Genomic DNA, 14,050 nt, shown 5'->3' with positions numbered 1-14,050 from the left:
CCAGGATCTAGGATAGTAACCTCCACCTTTGACTATCTCCCTTTTGCCAGGTACTAGCTACATGAATGGGGTTTCTCTGAAAATATTATAAAATACCTTACTTTTGTTAAAAAGCCCAACCACTAAGCATTATTATCATGAAATTCATTCAATAATTATTCTTCAAGCTTCTTATTTCAAAATAATTTCAGATTTACAGAAAAATTGCAAAAATAGTATGCAGACTTCCCCTATACTCACCATCTAAGAAATTAACATAAATACAGTATTATTACTAATCTCCATACTTATTTGAATGTTGACAGTTTTCCCCACTAATGTGCTTTTTTCTGGCCAAGATTTAACCCATGATCATACATTGTTTCTAGATGTAGTAGCATCTTAGTCTCCTCAAATCTGGGACAATTCTCTAGTAATTCCTTAAGCTTCCTAATCTTTGAAGCATATTGGCTAATAATTTTGTAGAAATTACTTAGGTTAATTCCTTTCTTTCCCAAACCCCCATTAGTATGATCATGTTATTTATTATTAATACAATAGGTTCATTTTTTTCACTGTTTGTATTTCACCCCCACCACACACATCCATCCATCTATCCATCCATCTATCTATCCATCTATCTATCTATCTATCTTTTATTTATTTTCAGGGGGACATGAAGCATCATCATGATTCTAAGAGTATGAGTTGTATAAACAGGTATATTCAAAGAAGTGTCGCTCCCTCCTACTACCCTGTTCCCATTTCCCCATTATTTCCATCCCATTCCTACCCCACCTCCTATAGGTTACAATCTCATTAGTTTCTTGTTTAACCTCCCTATATTTCTTTTGCATAAATGAGTAGATACACATATATTTTCTTATATCACCTTTTTACATAAAAAAGAATATATTATAAACACTCCTTTATGGACTTCCCTGGTGGTGCAGTGGTTAAGAATCCACCTGCCAATGCAGGGGACATGGATTCGAACCCTGGTGAGGGAAGAACCCATGTGCCGAGGAGCAACTAAGCTCGTGTGCCACAACTACTGAAGCCCACGCACCTAGGGCTCGTGTTCCGCAACAAGAGAAGCCACCACGATGAGAAGCCCACGTACCACAATGAAGAGTAGCCCCCGTTGGGTTTCCCTGGTGGCGCAGTGGTTGAGAGTCCATCTGCGGATGCAGGGGACACGTGTTCGTGCCCCGGTCTGGGAGGATCCCACGTGCCGCGGAGCGGCTGGGCCCGTGAGCCATGGCCGCTGAGCCTACGCGTCCGGAGCCTGTGCTCCGCGACGGGAGAGGCCACAACAGTGAGAGGCCCATGTACAGCAAAAAAAAAAAAAAAAAAAAAAAAAAAAAAGAGTAGCCCCCGCCCACCACAACTAGAGAAAGCCTGCGTGAAGTAACAAAGACCTAACATAGCCAAAAAAATAGTAAATAAATAAATAAATAAAATACTCTGCTTTCTTCACTTAACAATATATTCTAGAAATCACTCCTATCAGTTACTATCCTGTTTCACAGATGAAAAGACAGGCTTAAAGAAGTTGAATAACTTGCCCAAGGTCACATAGTTATTAAGGAGAAAAACTGGAGTTGAATCCAAGAAACTCTGACTCAAAAAATCCATGCTCTTTCTTCTATGTCAGAGCTTCTCAACCATGATTACTGGCATATTCTTGGAGGATCTCTAGTTTTTTTTGTGAATTCTCTTAGATTGTTTTGAAAATTAATACATGTATGTCCTGGATCATCCAGATGACTATCTTATAACCAAGTACTGCCAGGCATTTTCATTGCTCACCGGATCTGAAAATCATGCAGCTGCCTAAAGTCAGTGCCCCTAATGTGGTCGGGCATGGAAAACTGCAGAGAACAGAGAGAGCTGTTACCTGGCTGTGGCCTTGGCTTGTAGTTCAGGGAAGGCAGCATGGCCCTGCACCATGTGATCTATCTGAAAAACAAGAGAGATGGGTCAATTTTATAGCTTCTCTAGTCTATGTTAAAGCCAGAAGAAGATATATTAAAATGTCTGTTTCTTTCAATTCTTTGTCTACAGAGGGTCCAAGAATATTAAAATGCTAACTCAGCAAGAGTGTCTCAGCTCTTTCAGAAATCTAGCTTTGTTTAACCAACTGCTGGCCTCTTGGATTTATAAAACAAAGAAGTTTAAAGAGAAGAACAGCAGGAAAAGAAACTCCCAAGGCTGAACTGGTAGCAGCAGGTAGTATTAGGTCCAAGAATGAGGTTTGACAGAGGCATGAGAAGGAGGTGTAACTCAGGGTAAATGAGGTAGAGGGGGGCCGGCCTGGGTGTTAAAAGCACTGACCTCTGGATGACATCATGTCCCCCTCCGGTTACCCCATGCTGTTACCCCAGGGCAATGTCAGACCTTGAATTATTCTCTGTGTCTTACTAATGGAGAAGTTGAGTGAAAGAGTCTAGGAGGAGGGAGCCCCAGTTTAAAAAACACAAAAAAGAGTTGTCCCAGAGCTGTCAAGAGAATCTCCCCTGACTGAGAAGTTATCGCATGGGAACCTGGGACAGAGCTCTCCAAGGACAGAAATGTCTGAGCTCTGCAGACAACCATCTTTTCATTTGAAATTCCACGTCTAGGATTTATTCCTTAATCCACTTGGTGGCTCTAAACAAAATAATATGCACTATGCATCAGGAAGGGATGTGTTTCCCCATGCTGTGACTCTGCTTGCTAAGACACACCCAACAATGGGCTTGAGTTGAACCTCATCTGTGTATTGTCTCAACGTTTACATGAATCTCCAAAACAACCATTCTGATCTATTTATTTTCATTCAAACTACGAACAGACCGGTTATTGTGGCCTCATGGAGATAGTTTCTCTGAGCATGCTTCCTGAACATCAGGTCTGTGTAAAGAGGACGAGATTTTTGTTCTGGAGTCACCGAGGCTGGGTCTGGGTTCTGGCTCTGATACTAACTAGCTATGTGACTTTGTGCAAGTCACTTAACTGCTCTGAGCTTCAGCGACCTCCTCTCCCCCTTACCCCGTCCTAGTCTCCTTTTAAAACAGGATTTCTGCGACACAGAGCACGCCTACCATAATGTCAACAACAGAATAAATGATATCACCTAAAATTTATTGACTCATTTACCATATACCAATACTAAGCTATGCGTTTTACATACATTATCTCATTTATTTCTTACAACATTCCCATGAAGAAGATACTATTAGCCACCATGGAGATGAGAAAACCAGGACTAGAAGAGATTAAGTAACTTGCCTAAGGTCATAGGGGAGTAAGTGACAGATCTAGGTCTCAAACTGAGGTCTCTCTGTATCTAAAGTCCTTGGTCTTAACTACCATGTCACATTGTCTACTCAACTTCCAGGTATAAGTTGTCAAATTCCATTTGTGTAGAAATGTGTCAAAATAATACCAAAGCAAGTGGTGATTTCAATGGAAAGAAAATCATCCAAGTTTTGAATATTTACTTGCTGAAGGTTCAGTTTTGGGTTACTGCAATGAGGCATAGTTTGGACCTTAAAGAGTTTGCAATCCAGTCGGAGCATCACAATGAAGCCACTGGCATCAATAATGGATAATTAAAGCCATTACTTGATATGATGCTAGTTTCTATGGGAAGTGCTTTAGGAGGTCAGAGAAGGGAGATTTAAATGAGCTTCCCGGAGGAAGCACAGAAGCTAGCATGTGTCCCACACGCATGAATGCAGTTATTTGGTATTTACCAAAAGCCTAATACACCAGGTACTGGGACTAGGCTCTGGGATAGAGTGGAAAATAAGAAATACATACAACAGCATAAAGCAAGAAGTCAATAATTTGGCAATTACTGTATAGTTGTATATATAATATTTGGCAATTATTATATAGTTGTATATATAATAATTGCCAAGAACAGGCAGTTTGGAGGAGTAAAGGGCTAGAGGCAAGGGATACCAGAAAGGAGGCTGTGATGAGTAGAGATATGAAGATGGAAGACAAATCTGGGTATAGACAGTAAGAAGACTGGTCTAGCCCTGAGACTGGCATATCATAGATGCTCAATAAGTATTTGTTGGATAAATGTGGGATGTACAAACCATAATGGACCACATGCCCACAGAATACCATGTACTTCTTGGGAGCACTTACCACGCTTTATATTTGTGTCTGTTTGTGTGGGGCACACATTGGTCAGAGGGTAACTGTATGTTAAATTAGAGAATAAATAAAGTGGTGAAAATATGGATGCATGAGGAGGGTATGGACACACACAGTGGTTCTTAAAAGTCAGATAAGTGACTATTGTTTTACTGAATTGTAGGCCACAGGAAATTATTTCGATTTGTGGAGCAAAATAATGACAAGTTAAGGAAAATTAACCCAATAGGGTATGTACAATGGGGAGGTGACTAGGCACAGAGGGTAGGAAACACAGACAGGGCTCAGAGGCTGACATTGGGAATACAAGGCACGAATGTCCCCTGTCCTTGCTCTATTGCAGCATTTACCAAGTTCTTCAATAACTATTAGTTTATATGTCTATCTCTTACCTTACGCTCTGAGCTCTTTTAAATCAAAAGCCTCATTATTTCCCATTCTTCAGTGCCTACAATGCCTGGCATCACGAAAGAATGAATGAGACACATTTTGAAGAAAATAAAACAAAACTTAGTGACTGAATAGTTACAGAGCATAAGAAAATCAGAGTGAAAGGATGACTTTGAACTTCTGGGTCTAAGAAAAGGAAATGTGGTCATTTTAATCATGTCTTTTTATTTTTCTGTACTTGTGATGCTTTGGGATCTGGGGCCCTGTTGACCCTGGAGAGACTGCCCTTTCCAGGGCTAGCCCATTCCTAGAGATAGTAAAGGACTCCAATGGCCTGTGAGCATGCCTTTCATATGCAAACTAGCTAATACAGAGCACACCTCCTCTATTTCCCTGCTCTAATCACCCCAGAGCCAGGTACCAGACAACTAGGGACAAACTTAGTGTTTCCCATTTGGCCCTGAATGGTTTAGCCAGCCCCCTCTTCTTGAGAACTGTGAGTAACAAACTATCTTTTCAGTGGCAATCATCTCCTGATCTGCTGGCCTCATCATACCTGAATAATAATAAAATCTACATTTTAAGACACTAGCTGAAAACATGGGCTTTGGAAACAGACTTAGGTTCAAAACTCATGGTCTATAATTATATTCTCTGCTACCTAAGTTACTTGACCTCTCAGAGCCTCTTCTCTTACAACTGTAAAACGTGGACAGTAAAATTTGCTTTGCAGGGAAGGTTGCAGTGAGTGACATACAGGTGGCTTTTAGATCGTAACACCTATTATTAAAGAGAAGGAAGTACTACCAAAAGAGTAAAAATGGTTGGAAGAACAAGATCTTAAAAGGTCAGCTGCAGTTTGTTTTTTTTTTTTCCCCACAGCATCTGATGGCAAAGGCCCACCCTGATTAACAAAGAAGGAGCCAGTTTGTCAAATAACTGAGTACTCATTTCAAAAGCCTGGAGTGCCTGTTCCAAGGGTTGATCTTTCTACTTCGTTCTCTAATGCATTTAGCACAGTATAGAAGATCACAGCGTCCCATTAAGTGGTTATTTGTTTCCCAATGAAATAACAAGTGTGACCACAATAACTATATTTGCCAAGTGGCTGCCTTAGAAATCTATAGACAGAACTATCCTGACTCTATGACTCTTTTCTTGTTTCCTCCATCTTCTGAGGTTTCAGCTGAGAGCTGGCAGCTGTAGGAGTAGGCAGAAAAGGCTACAAACTATTTGGATAGGTAGGAAGCTTAAGCTGAGTGGAGTCAGATCTTCTTCAGGATGGCTTTCAGGTCAGGATCAAGAGGAAAAGGCCATCTCACAATACATAACTAGAATTGTGGGGATTTTTTGGCATTTCCTTATTAAGGTGGCACCTGCATTTGGAACATGGGAAAAATAGAAATGCAATACAGTATAACACAGAGATCATACATGGGTAGTATGAGGTGGCATCTGGCCCACAGATGTATTTTACGTGGGATATATAATGTGTTTTAAAATAAGCCAATATTTTAAAACTGGGAGATTTCACTTTAAGTCCAGATTTTGGTTTCTCTTGAAGAACTGGTGAATGTAAAACACTGGGTCACCATATTCCCCCATGGCAAGGGTCAGCTGGAGCTGAGTGGTGACTGATCCCTTCAGACAGGCCTGCACCCTCCAGTTTGTGAGAGGCACCACCACTCAATTTATCATCATGATGGCACTAATGTTTTACTTGTAGTAGCAATCTATTTCTCTATGCCCGTCTCTCTGTCAAAGGAGGGAACATGGAATTCAGCCCAAGAGTACTGAGAGCTGAAAAGAGAAACTTCTCTGTAGAAGTAAAAAATACCTCTTTGCCTGGTCTGTTTATTCATTTATGCTGTCTGTTTGACTCCTTTAAGCATTTACGTTTTTTGACCCTTGATATGACGGAGAGAACGCAGACAAGGACTCCTGAGACCTGAGCTCAACTCTGGCTCAGGGCATGACCTTGGACAAGACCATTTCTAATTCTCTCTCTAAAACACTGAATAAGTTAATATGACAAATAGGCAAGAGTTTGTAAAATTACACAGAGAACTGCACCGCCTGAGATAGCAAAACCGTTGGCAAAGAGTTTACAGGCAAGAAAAACACATCACAAAGGCAAATTTTAAATTTAAGAATTTTAGGTTCCATGATCATTTTGCTAAGGCAAAGCTATCTTATTGCTTGATGGGTTTTTCTCTATTAAAATCAGTTTTATCTATTAGTCTTTTCTTTTTTTTTTTTTAATAGGAGATGGAGCAATCTGCTCTTTTTTAAAAATTGTATTTATTTATTTATTTTTGGCTGCATTGGGTCTTTGCTGCTGCACGCGGGCTTTCTCTAGTTGCAGCGGTGGGGGGGCGGCTATTCTTCGTTGCGGTGCGCGGGCTTCTAAGTGCAGTGGCTTCTCTTGTTGTGGAGCATGGGCTCTAGGCACACGGGCTCAGTAGTTGTGGTTCATGGGCTCAGCAGTTGTGGCTCATGGGCTCTAGAGCACAGGCTCAGTAGTTGTGGCACACAGGCTTAGTTCCTCCGGGACATGTGGGGTCTTCCTGGACCAGGGCTTGAACCTGTGTCCCCCGCACTGGCAGGCGGGTTCTTAATCACTGTGCCACCAAGACTATCTATTAGTCTTGAGGCTGTCTTTTTCCTTCTTTACAGGTAAAACAATCATTAGGCTCAGAGCAATGTTCATCACTTGTGACAACTGCTTTTTTTCCATTTGTATTTACCTGTAATGTCACTTATTCATCTAAGCTATTTCAACTCTTTGCTTACCTAATCTTCTTATCTCAAAGCATAAACATTTTGCCTGATTTTTCCCAGCTTTGAGATTCTCATGAAAATCTAATGAAAGAAGCAAGCCCAATCTAGACAATTTTTTTTATACTGCTGGAAAGGACTGCGAGTTTCAATACTGAACAGTTCCTAGGAACAACAAACATTCCTGAGAGGAAAATATAAACTATGTGTTTTGTGTTCTTTTTTTTTTTTTTTTTTTACAACTTTAATATAAGCTTTACATAGGACAATTTCTCTTACAAGTTGATCAATTCTGATTTAATGCAGGGCTAGCTTAGTCAATTTCATTCACCATCAAAATTGGTGGCTTTGTTCATTTTTACAGTTTGTTAGTTCACTTATTCATGAAACTAATGTGATATATGTCTACTTTGTGCTAGGCATCATTCTAATAATTCAGGATACAAAGACAAATAGAAGTCGTCGCTTTCACAAAGCTCTGCATTATGAAGGGAAAATGGGTATCCCAAAATTCAAATATAGTCTAGCCTGATATGGTTTTATAGATTTAATGAATGTTAATTGAACACCTACTCTGTTCTGGTCATAGTCAGTAAGCACAGGGGATTCAGTAGCAATTAAGGTAGGTGTACTTTCTGTCCACTCAGATTATATTCTATTGACATATAGAGTCAAAAATACATATAATAATAAAGATAGTGATTAGTTCTTTGAGGGAAATAGATAAGTTACTGTAATATGAAAACTGATTTTAGATAGAGGGTTCAGGAAAGACCTGAGGGTGAAATTTAAGCTAAGACATGGAAAAAAAAAAAAAAGAAAGAAAAGAAACAACAATTTCCAAGTAAAGAGAATGACAAATGCAAAGATTCTGTAGTAGCAAAGAGCTTCATATGTCCTAGGAACTGACAGGAGTCCAGTGAGACTAGACTGGAGTAAGTAAGTAGGAAACTTGTATAAAATGAGGATAGAGAGGTAGAAAGTGGAGAAAATCAAGCAGGCCATGGCAAAGGCTTTAGATTTTATTCTAAGTACTATGAGAGGATACAGAAAGATTTTTTTAAATTGAAGTACAGTTGATTTACAGTATTTTGTCAGTTTCAGGTTTACAGCATAGTCATTCAGTTATTTTTTTCTGATTATATTCCATTATAGGTTATTACAAGGATTGAATATAGTTCCTGTGTTATACAGTAAATCCTTGTTGCTTATCTATTTTAGGTTATAGTAGTTTGTATCTGTTAATGCCATACTCCTAATTTGTCCCTCCCTCCATAACTTTGGTAGCCATAACTTTGTTTTCTATGTCTGTGAGTCTGTTTATATTTTTCATATATATTAATTTGTATTATTTTTTAGATTCTACATATAAGTGATATAGTATTTGTTTTTCTCTGTCTGATTTACTTCACTAAGTATAATATTTTCTGGGTCCATCCATGTTGCTGCAAATGGCAATATTTCATTCTTTTTTATGGCTGAGTAATATTCCATTATATATATATATATATATATATATATATATATATATATATATATATATATATATACCGCATCTTTTTAAGCCAATCACCTGTTGATGGGCACTTGGGTGGTTTCCATGTCTTGGCTATTGTAAATAGTGCTGCTATGAACATTGGGGTGCATGTATCTTTTTGAATTAGAGTTTTCTTTTTTCTGGATACATACCCAGGAGTGGGATTGCTAAATCATATGGTAGCTCTATTTTTAGCTTTTTAAGGAACCTCCATACTATTTTCCATAATGGCTGCACCAATTTAAATACATTCCCACCAACAGTGTATGAGGGTTCCCTTTTCTCCACACCCTCTACAGCATTTATTATTTGTAGACTTTTTGATGATAGCTATTCTGACTGCAGTGAAACTGGAACACGCCCTCACACCATATACAAAAATAAACTCAAAATGGTTTAAAGACCTAAATGTAAAACGTGACGCCATAAAAATCCTAGAAGAGGACATAGGCATTCTTTGACATAAATCGTACCAATACATTTTCTTAGATCAGTCTCTCAAGGCAAAAGAAATAAAAGCAAAAATAAACAAATGGGACCTAATCAAACATCAAAGCCCTTGCACAGCAAAGGAAACCATCAACAAAACGAAAAGACAACCTACAGAATGGGAGAAAATATTTGCAAACGTTGTGACCAATAAGGGATTAGTCTCCAAAATATGCAAATAGCTCATAAAACTCAATATCAAAAAAGCAAACAACCCAATCCAAAAATGGGCAGAAGACCTAAATAGACATTTTTCTAAAGAAGACATATAGATGGGCAACAGAAGGGTTTTAATTAGGGAAGAAACATAATCTTATTTTCTTATTTGCTTTAAAAGAAATCATTCAGGAGTTCCACTTCTTTTTTTTTTTTTTTTTTTTTTGCGGTACGCGGGCCTCTCACTGTTGTGGCCTCTCCCGTGGCGGAGCGCAGGCTCCGGATGTGCAGGTTCAGCGGCCATGGCTCACGGGCCCAGCCGCTAACCGGCATGTGGGATCTTCCCGGACCGGGGCACGAACCCGTGTCCCCTGCATCGGCAGGTGGACTCTCAACCACTGCGCTACCAGGGAAGCCCCACTTCTTTTTTTTTTTTTTTTTTGGAGACTTTTGATTAAATGTTTATTCATTTTAATTTTGCCTTTTTAAAAATTCTGAAGCCAGTATATTGTTTTTTCCACATCTGAAATATTTTTCTTTTTTTAAAAAGTTTTATTTTATTATTTTTATACAGCACGTTCTTATTAGTTACCTATTTTATACATATTAGTGTATACATGTCAATCCCAATCTCCCAATTCATCCCACCACCACCACCCCTCTGCCGAGTTCCACTTCTTGAAATGGCTAAATAGTTCTTATCATATGAATTCTTTCCCAGATAACAATTATAAATGCTGATCAAAATATATCAAACAATTCTCTGAAGATACTGGAAAGTGACCAAAGCCAGGTAGAAACTGAGAAGGAATAGACACATTGAAGGAAAAAACAGTTTTATATGTGTTTCTTGATTTTACAGATTTTTGCCTGAGGGCAGGCCCTAATCAGTGCCATGCAGGACAGCTAATACTCAGATAGACAGAAATATGCAGTCTTCATAGCTAAGAAATGAGAGGTCAGAGTTCAAGGCCACCATAGCAACTAGAAAGTAAAAGGTAGGGAGATCTCAGAAAGGAGAGAGACATAGAAAGGGAGCTCAACACTATGCATAAAGGTTACCTTAATCTCTGGATGATCTCTGAATTACATAATAAGTAGCCCAACTAAGGCTTAAAGAACTCAACAAAGGAGAGACAAAACTTGGTGTTTGAGTTGTCATTAAATTACCTGCTTAAAAAAATACTCTTCAGAGAAATAAGAATAATCCACTGTCTCTACAATACATCAATTATAATGTTCAAGATATGAGTCAAAATTACTAGACATATGAAGAAACAGGAAAATGTAATTCTTACTTAAGAGAATGGCCATTTAATGGACAATAACCCTGAGATAACACAGATGTTAAAATTAGAAGACAAGAATTTTAAAGCTAGTAATTTAACAATGCTTAAGGATGTAAAGGATAACACTCTTATAACTAATAAACAGATAGGAAACGGCAAAGAAATGGAAACGATTAAAAAGTAGAAATTCTCGTATTGATAAATATCTGAAATGTATGGGTCCATGAGCTGGTTGGAGATTGCAGACAGAAGAGTCAATGAACTTGAAAAAAGACCAATAGAGAGTGTCTAATTGAGAGAGAGAGGGAGAGAGACAGAGAGAGAAAGAGAGAGGAATATTGGGGGGAATTAAAAAAAACCCAAAGCCCTCAGGGGCTATGGGACAATAGCCAAAGGTCTTAAAAATGTGTAATTGGAGTCACAGTAGGAGGAGTAAGAGCAAATAGGGCAGAAAAGACATTTAAACATATACATGCTAAAGATTTCCCAAACTTGGTGAAAGACAGGAATTTACAAATTCAAGAAGTATAGCAAACCTGGGGGAGGAAGGATAAATTTCCAAAACACAATATCTGGGCACACCATAATAAAAACTAAGATTAAGGGAAAATCTAAAAGTAGCCAGAGGAAAAAAATACACTGTACATAGGGGAAGAACAAAACAAATGATGTTTGACTTCTCATAAGACACAATGGTGCCAGAATACAATACACTGACATCTTTAAGTGTTGAAGGAAAAAAAAGAAAACTAAGAAGGTGTGTTTTTGTTTGTTTGTTTGTTTGCCAGTAGACCTGCAACAACTAAAGAAATGCTAAAGGAAGTTCTTCAAGCTGAAGGGAAATACCAGGTGGAAGCTTAAATTTTCATAAAGAAATAAAAAACAATGGAAATGGTAAATATGTAGGTAAACACAAAAGATTATGCTTTGTTTCTCAGAACTTTTTTGAAATATGTATGACTGTTATGGACTGAATTGTATCCTTTCAAAATTCAGATGTTGAAGCCAAACCCCCAATACAACTGCATTTGGAGATGGAGACATTATGGAGGTAATTAAGGTTAAATGAGATCATAAGGTTGGGGCCCTAATCTGATAGAATTGGTGTCCTTATAGGAAGAGTAAGGTAATTAGGAAGCTGTGCAGGAATCCAGGTGGGTGTACAAAAAATATAGTGAAAGCCTGGGCAGGAGGAGAGAACAGGGAGGCATCTGTTTATGCAGAGCTGGTCTTTGTATCCATGAAGTCATTCCAATTAGTTAATGTGAGATGCTGGGGACACACCTAAGTCTATATACCTAGATCTTGTCAAGGCTGATACACATAAGTTTCTCTCTCATGGCCTTACAAAGCCTGCCAACTATATGTGCTTTAATACACTTGATAAGAAAGTCACACTAACTGATACAATAATTGCTTCTCAAAGAAGTCTATAAGAGAACTGTAAGAAAAATTCAGAAAGGCAGCCCTATAAAAGTCAGGTTCAATTCTGGAAAGATCTGGGGCTTCCAGTAGCTGACTTGGGTTTGAATCAAGGCTCTCCCCATTTACAACTGTGAAGAGCTTGATCAAGTTACCTCACTGTTCTGAGCCTTAGTCACTAGTAAAACTGACCACATAGACATGCTGTGAAGATCAGATGAAATCCTGAATCTTCATGAGGGCCTCAACGTGTTGAGCATAGAACAGATTCTCCCAGTGGGCTGTAGGGGTAGTGCAATCTACTTTTATGTGCTACAATAAATTATAATTGTCAGTTCCATATCCGACTTTCCCACTAGATGATAAGCCACTGGAGGACAGGAATCATGTGTGACCATATTCTTGCCTGGCCCAGAGTAATCCCTCAGGAAATCTCTGTAACATGCTGGAAAGAGTGACTGACTGAATGAAGGGATGGCATCAATACCTCTAACCTGGACAGCACTGAGTACATGGCAAGCTCTTCATATGGAAGAGCTGGCTGACCCCCCTGAGGCTAGCCCCAGGCTGAGGGGCTTTGGTGATAAGGAAGGAGGCAGATAGGCACTTGCAATGCACCAATTCTAAAACTTCAAGAGCTAGAACCCTGCAAACATTATGACCCTGTGGCCCAAATTTATAAATTTAAATTCTGGCTTCAAAAAATTCAAAGGTAATTCCCCACCAAGCCCAATTGTCCCAGAAAGCCAATTTCACCATAGGGGCAGCTTAGGAAACTGTCTTAGGCTCTCTTACCCGATGCCTCCCCCAATAAAAACGACTTCAAGTAAGACAGAGAAGAGTGCTTGGAGAGAGGGATGGCTGAGGTCCAGTTGGAAATAAGCTTCAGCATCTGGACACAGTGACTGTACCAGTTGGTGCTCTGTGGAAAAAGCCTGGGCAAAAGTGATGGTTTTTGCAAAACTTTCTGGAGAGTGTATCAACAAGCACGAGACAATCTTTGATGGGTGTTTGGTGAACTGAAGTAAATCATCCATGGGAATGGGGTATGTGCCCTTCTAAGAGGAAATAAATAGCATCAGCACAAGCTTGAAATGAGTGAAAAACAAGCCCAAATCTCAGACAGATGAAATTGCAAAGGCTCCAGAGCCAGAAAAGATCCTATCCTATTTTTTTTCTTCATCCTGAAGTTAACCAGATGGAGATTGTTTTTTTAAAGTACCAATCTATTCATATACTTGGAATGAAGGATTTTGCTTTGTGATGGAAGATCTGTATTTAATTGTAAAAATGAAACAAAATATCTTTTTTCCAAATCTAGAGTTTAGATAAATTTTGTTTCTTTTTTTTTTCCCCTCTCTTCTTTCCCCTTCTTTACTTCCCTTTTCTTCTTCTATCTCTTCCCTTCTGCTTTAGATGATATATTTACAACTGCATGTTTATAATATATTCTGGACAATGTAATAATGGAGCAGCCACTTTCAGACATAGCTTATGAGAGAATATGTACATATGAAACACAGAATAAAAGCAATGTAACTTCCTCTTATGGTGTTCTGTATGATGACAATAGGCTGTAAAACTGGTGATAAACCGGAATAAGTAAATGGAAAGGAAAGGTGAGTACCAACGGAAACAGGTAAAAAGGCCATTGACAGTGCATCAGGAATCTCTCCAGGCTGTGCTTGCTACCCTGAGTTTCAGTTCTTCATGTGTAAAATATGGATAATAACGGTACCTAACTTATAGGGGTATCAGAGGATTAAATAAAATAGGACATGAAAAGCTCTTGGAATTGAGACTGGGACATAAGTCTTCAAAATAAATATTAGGCATTATGATTATTATGAGTATC

At 38.7% G+C, this 14,050-nt stretch overlaps 1 protein-coding gene across 1 annotated transcript in view; it reads right to left on the bottom strand.

Annotated features, from left to right (window-relative positions):
* The window catches only part of FGGY (FGGY carbohydrate kinase domain containing), a 424,082-nt gene that overhangs the window by 121,914 nt on the left and 288,118 nt on the right, over nt 1-14,050 (bottom strand). Inside the window, exon 11 of the mRNA XM_079698487.1 lies at nt 1,880-1,941. Within this exon, the coding sequence (XP_079554613.1) occupies nt 1,880-1,941 (62 nt within the window). The remainder of the gene's footprint in view (nt 1-1,879; nt 1,942-14,050) is intronic.

Source organism: Hyperoodon ampullatus (genome assembly GCF_949752795.1).
Source record: "Hyperoodon ampullatus genome assembly, chromosome: 2".
NCBI classification, from domain to species: Eukaryota; Metazoa; Chordata; class Mammalia; order Artiodactyla; family Ziphiidae; genus Hyperoodon; species Hyperoodon ampullatus.
This window is presented reverse-complemented; position numbering and strand designations above follow the sequence as displayed.